At 44.8% G+C, this 12,021-nt stretch overlaps 1 protein-coding gene across 6 annotated transcripts in view; it reads right to left on the bottom strand.

Moving 5' to 3' along the window:
• Positions 1–12,021, bottom strand: part of LOC309330822 (uncharacterized protein) — a 49,786-nt gene that overhangs the window by 3,504 nt on the left and 34,261 nt on the right. For all 6 annotated transcript variants that reach the window (XM_081842710.1, XM_081842705.1, XM_081842706.1 and 3 more), the window contains exons 2-6: positions 10,727–11,706; positions 4,361–4,412; positions 3,674–3,776; positions 3,386–3,549; positions 172–417 (exon numbers count right to left, since the gene is read on the bottom strand). In XM_081842710.1, coding sequence (XP_081698836.1) covers positions 172–417; positions 3,386–3,549; positions 3,674–3,776; positions 4,361–4,412; positions 10,727–11,619 — 1,458 coding nt within the window. In that variant the 5' untranslated portion in view covers positions 11,620–11,706. The remainder of the gene's footprint in view (positions 1–171; positions 418–3,385; positions 3,550–3,673; positions 3,777–4,360; positions 4,413–10,726; positions 11,707–12,021) is intronic.

The following is a 12,021-nucleotide window of genomic DNA, read 5'->3' as shown; positions in this document are numbered from 1 at the left end:
ACCCACAGTGGGCCTCACTTGACTTGCAGGTGCTATATTCTTATTAGCATGCAGGCATGACAGTACTAGTAGGGGAAACAGGCTAGACCTGAAGCCACTGGATCAAACTTTGACAGCAGATCTGCAGGACACATTCAACTTGCATCCCCAGGGCTTTCTCCAAATACTTACACTGCTGTTAACCAATTTGGTGAAAGGGCTGTTAGTAGCCCAGCTGCACCACTTTTTCTGTAGCTGAGGCAATGGAGCTAGTAAGTCATGAAAAGTACGAGCACGCCATGTTCGCTGAGTTGGGCCATGGCTCTCTGTCTGTGCCACCCCTATGTTTGTAGCACTGATGCCAGATTCCGCTGGACCTGCTGTCAGCCAGTCAGAAACGGAGCCCGGACTTGTGATGCTTCTCTTCAGTTTTCTGTCCTGATTGAAAAAAGACAGATAAATCAAAACAAAAATACTGCATGTGATAGCTTTATCCAGTTGGCCAGTGAATTTTCTTCTAAAATCCATACTTGAAGCTCTGACCCAATTAAAATCCCATAGCTCAGTCGGGTAGAGCATGAGGCTCTTAAACTCAGGGTTTGGGGTTCAAGCCCCACGTTGGGCAAATGATTCCTGCATTACAGGGGGTTGGACTTTATGACCTTCATAGTCCCTTCCAACTCTACAATTCTATGGTTCTGTGACTTTTACTTGATTAATCAATTGATTAAATTCACAGTATTTTGCATATGAATGAAAGCAATTGTTCTGACTCAAAAACATATACTTCTTTTCTGGATCAGATTTCCCCAGTGTGGTGCCTTCCAGATGTTGGCAGACGGTCCCCATAATCCCTGAACATTGACCACACTGGCTAGGCCCTAGCTGTACCACTGACTCCTCAGACTGGCAACTCCACTCCCAAGTTCACAGGCACCAGTCTCTCTAGATACCTGCTCCTGTAAATAGCATAGAACCAGGGTCCTTCTACATGCCAAGCACATGTACCTTCAGTCCTAAAACAGTGGTTGCAGATTAAAGATTGCAGTATACACACACACAAGCCCCATCTACACTCTGCATTTGAATAAGTATTATACCATTTCAAACAGTCATGCCTTTCTCTGAAGTATCCTGGGAACTGTACATTGCTAAGGGTGCTGAGAGTTGTTAGGAGACCCCTATTCCGCTCAGGGACCTACATCTCAAAGCTGGTTCCAGTACTGATTCTTGCAGTAACGATGGTCTTAATCACAAACACTTGTGAATTGCTTAAAATAATAAAAAAGGAAAGAAAGCTGAAAATACATCAAATGGCTTGGGCATATCTCTGGAATTGTATTAACATCTTATAATGCCATGAGAATTAATCTGGAATCGCCAGCTTGGCTCCCCCTATGCCCCAGAAGTGAAACAGTACTGGAATAATCTCTAGAAGACAGAATCAGTTTTTACATGGATTTCAAAACTCATTTCCTGGACAGACACACTCTGGACTCTCAACAGTGGTGGATTAGCTTTCTTGCTGGAAGCATAAACTCCCAACTGCTCCTGTTTAGGGTCTCAAGCTTTATAGAGGACATTCCTCTGTGTGTAGAGATGTCAGAGGACAGGCGTCTGTGCGAAAGTCCTCTGTTTGAAGGGCTGTCTAGTCTAAGTCCAGTTTGAAGATCAATAACCATAACAAATGAGAGCAGGAGGGGATCTGAAGTTTCCACCAACAATTAGCTCCTGGATATGAGGCTGAGCAGCCACATGTACTAGCAAAGGTTATGCAAATATTTTGTCCCCCTTTTTTTGGCAATCCATTAAGCAGCCAAGAATGGGTTGTATCCAATGCTAGTCCTACTCAGAATAGACACATTGAAATTGATGGACATTGCTAACTTGGGTTCAATAATCTCAACGGGTCTGTTCTAAATAGCATTTAGTTAGATCCCACCTTTAGTTACTAGAGACAGCTCTTATTTCCTGTTCTTCAGAAATGGTAAATCATGGACAGCTGTAAAAATAGATGACTGACCTCTATAAAAAAAGACATCCGACCACCCTATGCTCCATTGGTGAGCCCCTTCCTCTGTTAGTGGATACTGCTGTGGGGGGGTGTTACCTGGTGTAGACAACAGCATCAGAGAGCAGCAGTGCCCAAGCAATACCATGGGGCTGCACTAACCACCATTTTTCACTGGAGGCATTGTGGGAAATTAAAATGGCGGCTTGATCCAGCTGCCACTGAATGTTACGCAGAATGGTGGTATGAAAACACAACCCAAAAAAAAGGTAACAGAAGACAGCTGGGTGCTGACTCTGGCTATGAGCACAGTGGAATTACAAGCATGTCCCTATTTTCATCCATGAAGCGTTGGGCTCCTGCCATGATCAGAGCTTAGACTCACACTCCCTAGGAATCCTGGAGCCACTGTTGACCAACAGTTGCTTCTCAGTAAAAGGATTTAGATAATCTTTTTTTTTTTCCAAATCCGCTTACGGGTTCACATTGTCTAGACAGGCATTTCAAGCGAGGGTGATCCTGGGATCTTTTTTTACTGTCAAGGTTCAAAATTTCACACCCCCATAAACACAGGCGTAACATCCAGAAAAGAAAAGAACAACAGCAACTGAGTGGAAAACAAGTACTTTGCGAAGTTCTGGCTTAATTTAGGATAGGGAGCATGTTCCTATCCTAGGCAGTAGACTATAGTCACAATTCTACCACAAGGGAATTTGGAGAATTTATTTCAGTATTTTCCTGTACGACGAAAAGCTCACAGAATTTCATTTAAATCTGTGTCTTTTCTCTTGGTCTCTCAAGGCCAACGAACAGGAATAATGGGAATTGTAGTCTACAACATCTGTAGGGCAGTGTTTCCCAACCTTGGGCCTCCAGCTGTTTTTGGACTACAACTCCCATCATCCCTAGCTAGCAAGACCAGTGGTCAGGGATGATGGGAATTGTAGTTCAAAAACAGCTGGAGGCCCAAGGTTGGGAAACACTGCTGTAGGGCACCAAGATGGCTACACCTAGTGTGGGTGGGTAGGTAGGTAAGCTAGCACAGGTTTAAAACATGTGCTACCTTTTGTTAGAACAAGATAATTTAATGGTGGCTAACCCTGTGGCCCCAAAAATGTTGCTGGAGTCCCATATCCCATCAGTATGGAAAATGAGTAGGGATGATGGGAGTTGAAGGTTGAAAGTTGTAGCTAAACATTGTTAAGTGGGTCCCATCTTGTATTTTGAGGTTATAGGTGTGTATAAGCTTTTGAAACATCTGAGAACTACTGGTTGAACATGCACATGTGAATCAAACCTTGAGACAACTGGAAGGGAAAAACATGCTTAAAAACACAGTCCAAGATCTCATTCACTGAAAATGTCTCACTGAAAACACACCAAAGGTTCCTCTACCTGTATTCTGTAGGAGGTGAAACTTAAGCCACCAGCTCCAGGGCTGGCTGAAATAATAAACACCTCGTCGCTTCCAGACTCAGTGGTCACTGCTGACACTGAAGAAGGTATATCCTGGTCTGTTTGCCGAGGAGAGCACTCCATGCTGCCATCGTAGGAAGTGACTACAGAAAACACAAATATGTCTTATTATTATTTATAGTTTAATACCATCAGGGTGTTGCTGGTTTTGCAGCAGTACTGTTCTGTACAGAGTACCGTGGCAAACCCTATACATTTGATGCTTACCCGCTCCATTTCCGTCAACAGAGTGGTTGTTGTTTTCATTCTCTTGACTTGGCATCACCAGTTGCAGCTCATTGATATCAACAGCGGCATTCTGGATCCCATTCTACAACTCAAAACATTCCCAAGTCAACATCTGAGAGATCTGCATTGGCTCCCAGTACGTTTCCGAGCACAATTCAAAGTGTTGGTGCTGACCTTTAAAGCCCTAAACGGCGTTGGTCCTGTATACCTGAAGGAGCGTCTCCACCCCCATCGTTCAGCCCGGACACTGATATCCAGCGCCGAGGGCCTTCTGGCGGTTCCCTCATTGCGAGAAGTAAGGTTACAGGGAACCAGGCAGAGGGCCTTCTCGGTAGTAGCACCTGCCCTGTGGAATGCCCTCCCTTCAGATGTGAAGGAAATAAGTAGCTATCCTATCTTTAAAAGACATCTGAAGGCAGCCCTGTTTAGGGAAGTTTTTAATATTTAACGCTGTATTGTTTTTAATACTTGATTGGGAGCCGCCCAGAGTGGCTGGGGAAACTCAGCCAGATGGGCAGGGTATAAATGATAAATAATAATAATAATAATAATAATAATAATAATAATAATAATAATTATCTTCAGGGAGACAACAACAAGAATCAAAGAGAGGAAAAAACCAAGAACCTGCACAAACCAGCAAGACCACAAACTATTAGCACTAACCTCTTGGTCACTGCGTGCATTCAAAGAGCTCCTTTTGGGACACAATTTCTTCCTGAATGGGGTGGGTTGGGTGGGGGGAGCAGGGGAGGGAGGTGGAAAGAGGCAAGAGGAAACGTCACATTTATGCACATTTCAGCAGCCCTTGCAGCTGGAAGTTCAACATCATCTACTAGACCAGGAGATGGGAACCTTTGACACAGGGGTTCTGTATCTGGCCTTAGAACTCTCCCCAGGCCACAACCCACCACAGGCTCTGCTTTTCGCTGGGCTGGAATACGACCTTGAACTCTGATAATGTTTCTTATTTATATGGGTGGAGCATAGAGAGAAGTGTATGTTTGTATAAGCTAGCCTACTGTATACGGATTGCTCCACCAACTTTTGCATCTGGTCCCGCCCTCCTCTGGCATGTGGCTCTCAGAAGACTGCTCGGACAGGAATGTGGCCCTCACGCTTGAAAAAGATCCTGCAACTCTTTCTAGGAAGAAAGACAGCCAAAAATTCAGGCTACCCACAGTGGTGTTCCATTTTTGGAGCAGGCAAAATTGCACATTACATTCCCAGAAGTAAAATACAATGCCCAAATACAGCAACGAATTAATATGTCATGAATAAATATCTGAAAGACCTGGCTCCTTCCCTAGAAACATTATTGGGTGCTAAGATCATCAGAGGGTGCTTTCTTGGTAGTTCCTCCAACCTCAGAGGTGCAGAGAGCGGCAGCCCAGGAGAAGGCCTTCTTGATAGCAGCCCCTAAGCTCTGGAACTCCCTCCCCGCAGGGGAGGGAACTTCATCTGGCAGCTTCATTGTACAGCTTCCGGAGAATGCTGAAGATGCATCTCTTAACCCTGGCTTTCAACACGTGTCTATTTTTCAGAATACACCTTATTTTTGTAATGGTAACTTGTTTTAAATAGTTTTTAATATTGTGTTTTAATGTTGTAACTCACCCTGGGATCTTAGGGTGAAGGGTGGGTGATTAATAAGAATAATAACAACACACAGGCAAACAGATATGCTTTAACCTTGCATCAAAAATGTCACCACTTGGTGTACTTCTGGGGGTAAGGATTTCAGTAATGGTGGTGCTATAACAGAAGTTCCTGTGACACCCCCTCCTGTGTTTCCCTTGGTGATGGGATTATGAGAAGGGCTTTTCACACTGATCTAAGGACCTGGGCTGGCTGACACAGTGAGATTTGTTAATTTAGATACCCGTGCTCCAAGTCATTTATGTTAATTTTACTTGTTTTTATTTAACAGAACTTATGTACCACTTAAATATCAAAACCTCCAAGCAAGTTTAGATACAACATACATTAAAAATACTGATAAAAACCAACATTAAAAACAAGTTAGGCTAAAATTTTCAGATTAAAATTAACATTAATAAAAAATATATCTATATAGATACACACACACAATGAAATAAAATTACATTTTAAAATGAATGTTGTATTCATACGTCTGGATATGCTTGCTTAAATAATAATAATAATAATTTTTAGCAAGCGCTGAGGGTAGTACAGAGAAGGAACCTGCTTAATATCAAGGGGCAGGGAGTTCCAAAGTTTAGGTGCTGTCACACTGAAGGGTCAATTCCTAGCAAGTATGGAACAGTGTTAGGTGACATTGGTAAAAGTGCCAGCTTTGATTTATAGGTCAACACCAGCACATAAAATTCAGCCTGGAAATGAACAGGCAGCTAATGAAGATCTTTCCGAGTCAGTATTAGGGGATTCCTAGTACCTGCTTAAGGGACGCGGGTGGCACTGTGGGTTAAACCACAGAGCCTAGGACTTGCCAATCAGAAGGTTGGCAGTTCGAATCCCTGCGACAGGGTGAGTTCCCGTTGCTCGGTCCCTGCTCCTGCCAACCTAGCAGTTCGAAAGCACTTCAAAGTGCAAGTAGATAAAATAGGTACCGCTATGGCAGGAAGGTAAATGGCGTTTCTGTGTGCTGCTCTGGTTCGCCAGAAGCAGCTTAGTCATGCTGGCCACATAAAGCAAGATGAGCGCTGCAACCCCAGAGTCGGATACACAGCTAAATTCTGCACTGTTTGTAGCATCTGGACATATTATAGTTATCACTGAGAAGTAGTGGTGGTAGAAGTGCTTTTTTCGGGGGGGGGGGAGGCGCAGGGGTACGCATACCCCTAAACATTTGGTGAATCTAAATTTGGCCTCATTGAAGGGCAGTATTTCAATATGAGTAGGAAAACGAGAGTACCCCTAAACATTTTTTGGGGGGGGAAGCACTTAGTAGTTGTCTTACTCATGGAAATAACTATGCACACAAACAAACACACACTCATTTATTTATTCAATTGATATCCCATCCTTCCTCCCAAAGGAGCCCAAAGCAGCGAACACATGAACAGTGCAATAGCAAAAGCATGCTTAAAACATTATCTCAGACAGGGCTGCCAGGTTCAGCCACTAAAACAGGAATGTTTTAAAATTCCTTCTGAAAGTCAGTAATGAGGGGCAGGTAAGCTCCTCACCAGGGAGGGCATTCCACAAATGGGGAGCCACCACTGAGAAGGCCCCGTCACAGGTTAATGGCAACCATGAATCCGCCGCCCCCCCCCCCCAGTGATGGCAGCACCAACAAGGCCTCACTTGCTGATCGTAGGGTCCAAGATGGTTGACAGTGGTGAAAGGGACTCTTTTTGGTACTTGAGTCCCAAATACACACACACACACACACACACACACACACGTTCTGGGTACAGGGATACACAAGTTGTCGGCCACCAAAGATACAGACAGTCATTGGCTCTTAACTGGTCAAGTGAGCTCCACAACCCCACAGAGTGAGGCCGGCTTGGGCTCTAAGGAATACAGCCTTACCGCGCTCCTCTTTTTTGGGTTAAATTTAAAAACAGAGGAGGGGTGGCAGCCTTCGGGGTTGCCTGCAAGGAGCCGAGAGGGAATAACAAGCTCATTCTCTTCTGGTAAGGCGGCGGGTAGCACAGAGGTTGCCGTCAGAAACGGCTCCTTGGCAGGTCAGAGCTGCAACAGAGCTTGGTTTCTGTTGCAAGGCCTCTTCATACTTCACAGCCACAGAGTGGGGCTGGGGGGGGACCCCCAAACCCTCAGGACTCTGCAGGGCACGATTCAAATTAAATAAGGTGGACGAGCCTCTTGTTCTTGGGGGCTTGGGAAAGAAGAGGGGTGAAAAACAGCCTCGCTGCTAACCCAGGCCTGGCCTCATGGCCAAAAGTAATTAGAATTATTGGCCAACCAACAACTGAGGCTTTCATTCCTTTCCCCAACCAGTAAACAAAGACAACAGTGTGGCAAAATCTTGGAGTTTCCCAGAGAGCTGAAGGGAATGAGTGTCTACAGCAGACACACACAGATACACACACACACACACACACACGTTCAATTAGAATAGTGCCAGGGTGCTAGATTTGGCTTGCGCCTTTCGGACTGCCTGCAGAGGTGGGGAGCTGCTACTTTTAGCCAGCAACCGGCAGATTAAAAGCAGTAATAATAGGGATGGTAACGATAAAAAAGAATAGGAGAGATGAGGCGAGGGGTAGCCAAGTTCTGGTTCTCCCAAGGACAGGAGAAGAAGAAAGCAGGGCACGTTTAGAAAACAGGTTATTCGCTTCTTTTGTGCAGGCTTTTACACCAGAAACGGGCGTCAGCTAATTTGGGATGTTGAGCTAGAGAAGAGCTGAGGTTGAACGCTGCGGGCCTAGAGTCAGTTTTCAGTAAGAGAGACTAATAATTAGTGTTTATGTTACAGCACTTTCCCCTCAGACACCCTACAGCAGTGATTTGGGGCTTCCCAAGTGTTTACTTTGGTTTTTTTTTTTCCAGATCCAGCCCAAGACATTTGGCTACCTGAGGCAAAAAAAGCAAAACGGCACCTTCCCAATTCCATATACAGTGGTACCTCGGGTTACGTACTTAATTCGTTCCAGAGGTCCGTTCTTAACCTGAAACTGTTCTTAACCTGAAGCACCACTTTAGCTAATGGGGCCTCCTGCTGTCGCCGCGCCGCCAGAGCACGATTTCTGTTCTCATCCTGAAGCAAAGTTCTTAACCCGAGGTACTATTTCTGGGTTAGTGGAGTCTGTAACCTGAAGGGCATGTAACCTGAAGCGTATGTAACCCAAGGTACCACTGTACAGTGGACCCTCAGGTTATGTTACCTTCGGGTAACGTAACTTTCAGGCTGCGAACGCAGCAAACCCGAAGTGTATACTTCCGGAGTTCGCCACATACGCATGTGCAAAAGCATTCTGCACGCCTCGCACATGCGCAGAAGCACTCTATCGCACTGTGTGCGTGCGCAGAAGCAGCGCCTCTTCTTACAAAATTTTCAGGGTGCACATTGACCCCCGGAGCGAATTAAATTCATATCCAGAGGGTCCACTGTACAGTCGTACCTTGGTTCTCAAGCAGAATGCGTTTGACACCTAGAACCGTTCAAAAACCAAGGTGCGGCTTCTGGTTGGCTGCAGGAGCGTCCTGCAGCCAATCGGAAGCCACGGAAGCTGCGCCGGACGTTCGGCTTCCAAAAATCGTTTGAAAACCGGAACACTCACTTCCAGGTTTCGATCGTTCGGGAGCTGATTTGTTCTGGAGTCAAGGCATTTGAGATCCAAGATACGACTGTGTAAAATATGACCCAAATTGTAGCCAACTCTTTTTTTTCAACACCAGTCATGCGACAGGGTCCTCCACCGCACCTTGGGGCAGCATGCTAGTTTAGCAGTTGCTGAGCAAGCCACATGGCTCACGTGGTTCTGCCTGCTTCTCCATCCCTTGGCATTTGCCTCCTGAAGTGGCTAATTCACTTTACCAGCCTTGTAGAAGAGATTCACCAACTGGAGCCTGGTGCAAAGGATGTAAGGTTGGATCCAGATTAAGATAGCCAGCATGGCATCGTGGTTGCAGTGTTGGACTAGGACCTGGGAGACCAGGGTTCGAATCCCCACTTGACCATGACGCTCACTGGAAGACCTTGGGACAGTCACTCGCTCTCAGCCTAACCTATCTCAGAGGGGTTTTGTGAGGATAAAATGGCGAGGAATGGTATGTATGCCACCTTGAGCTCCTTAGATAAAAGGTAGGATAAAAATGTAGGAAGAATAAATAAATGCTCTATGACATCCATGACTGATATACGGCAAAAATCACTTGGTTGTAAATTATTCCGTCTTTGCAGGCTGTGCAACCAGACACAAAGATGACATTTGGAGTTGTCCCTCAATGAAGGAAAGACTAAATTAATCATATGAATTTCAGTCAATTTATTAAATCAATAAAATCTGCACAAATTTGCCTACAAGGAAAGAAAAGGGTCTACAGGGGGGGGAAAGAGTATACTTTTTTTGTTTTTAGACAATAGGCATAGTTCACCATGCATCGTCTCTGAAGAGGTATTCTCTCTTTAATGTCTCTTCAAAGATAGTACGTGCAGGTGGTTTTTGTTTAATATAAGCACTTGTTTTTTAATTAAGAAGAACTCTACTGCCCCATTAGTCTGGAGTACCTTTTAAAGCAATTAAAATGTTTTTATGAAGCAACGTGGCTTAGTAATATTCTTATCGGCTGGCATCCCTCATTAGAAGGCATCCCTCAGCTGAGAGCGATAATTCTTAAATGAAATTTAAGGGTAGGGATCGGCGAATCTCTCAGTTTCAGTTCTCTGTTTCTCATTTTTCCAATCTTAAATTCAGTTCTCCACATTTATGCAGCAATTTGCATTTTTAAAACATCTTTAAAAAAAATTGTCAGCTTGTTAGTGCAAATGTATCCTAATGACCACATTTTTGTGTCCACGCTGAGTAATATACACAGGTTTACAAGCAATTTCCCTAAATATAATGCACTTTGTATGTTATTACCACTAATATATGCATTTTTATGCACACTTTCCCCTAATATACAGTGGAACCTCAGGTTACATACCATCCTCCTTATGAACGCTTCGGGTAACGAGCTCTGCTAACCCAGAAGTAGATGCTCCTGGTAGTGAACTTTGCCCCGGGATGTGAGCGGAAGTCGCGCGCTGGCAGCCCAGTGGCAGCAGGAGGCCCCATTAGTGAAAGCGCGCCTCAGGTTAAGAACGGCTTCAGGTTAAGAACGGACCTCTGGAACGAATTAAGTTTGTGACCGGAGGTACCACTGTATATGCAATTTTTGGTACACATTATTACCTAGCTGGAGAACTGCATCACAAAATTCAGAGCAATGCAAATTTAGGATGGCCGTGCTTTTGTTCGGATATTATTTCAGAAAGTGCAAATGCAGCAGGTAGGTCTTGAAATGCGAACCGAATTGAACTTCTTCCCCATCCCTAGTTAAGGATTCAAAAATGAGTCAACAAGGCGCAGCACCTACCTGCAAGCTATACAGAGCGAGGACAAAAGAACAAGTGCAAAGAAGACTATCCCTGCTATTATCATCAGCATCATAATATTTTCTATCCCCTCGTTTGAGTCACTCACAGCAACCAGTTCTGTATCATTCCTGTACTCAAAGAGCATCGCAAAGCCTCGCCCCCGATCCGTGGTCGTGATCAGCTCCACAATGACTTCCACCATCTTCAGAGAAGACCCAAAAGTCATGTTCTTGTTCAGCGGTGAATTTGTTCCGCAGAAGCGAGAAGAGAAGGCAGTGAGGTCAGAGACGTACAAGACATCATGGGGACAAACATCAATTGAGGAGGGTGGTGTGGAGGAAGCATCTGTTGGCAAGGCCACCGTTGAAATGGCCATGTCCTCTCCAAAAGTCACATTTCCTAAATGTTGTTTAGGGCCTTCTGAATCCTCGCTTCCTCCCCTGGCAGCAAGGTGAGCAAACAGTATCTTGTCTTTCGGGTTTTGATCCCCTTGTACTCCACCAAAAATGTGTCCTGGCAAAGTGGCACTGGTAGCTCCCATTAACGGCAGCTCACTAGGCTGAGTAACTGCTAACTCTTTGGGTTCTTGCGTTTGCCTGGATTGCTTAGACTCCTGTTTCTGAGAGGTGGCCTCTGGAAATCTATCATCATGAAGATTATAAAAATCCTTTGAGTGAGACTCTTCAAAAATTATACCCTTAGTAGGAAAGGTGGTGGGGAAGTCTGCATTTTCCTCAGTGGGGGGAAGCTCCTCATTTGTGTTTTTTGGAAGAGAAAGGAAACCACCCCAGACATGTGGATTTTCGCTGATGCTTTCAAACACATCGAAGTCAAAAATTTCCAACATGAGGTATGTTCCAGCAGGGATAAAGAACTGCCAAATACAGTGCATTCCCGATGAGTAATTGTTTGGGAAACCAGGTGATAAAATAAGACCTCTTTCCAACAAGTTGAACTGTGCGCCGCAAGAATAGTATACCTGAAATTAAAAGGGAGATTACTTCTTAGTTGCTTTGAATAAAAAAAGTATCAACACTCTATCACTGGCATTTCTTCCCACCCCTTTGCAAACTTCATCTAGCTGCCTGCCTGTGCAATGAAGAATATTTGTAAGGAATATGCCTCTGATTGCCATCGCAGGGAACTGCACTCAGGCCCTGCACTCAGGCATCCCATAAACATGTGGTTGGCCACTGTGAGAACAGGGCACTGAACTAAGATGGGCTTTAACTGGCACCATTAGGCAGAGTAAGGCTTGTTAGACTGTGAAGTGGCTGCTCCTGATAAATATATG

The sequence above is a fragment of the Podarcis erhardii genome, assembly GCF_964252035.2.
Source record: "Podarcis erhardii genome assembly, chromosome: 15".
NCBI classification, from domain to species: domain Eukaryota; kingdom Metazoa; phylum Chordata; class Lepidosauria; order Squamata; family Lacertidae; genus Podarcis; species Podarcis erhardii.
The sequence above is the reverse complement of the archived record's forward strand: the minus strand, read 5'-3'. Positions and strand labels throughout refer to the sequence as shown.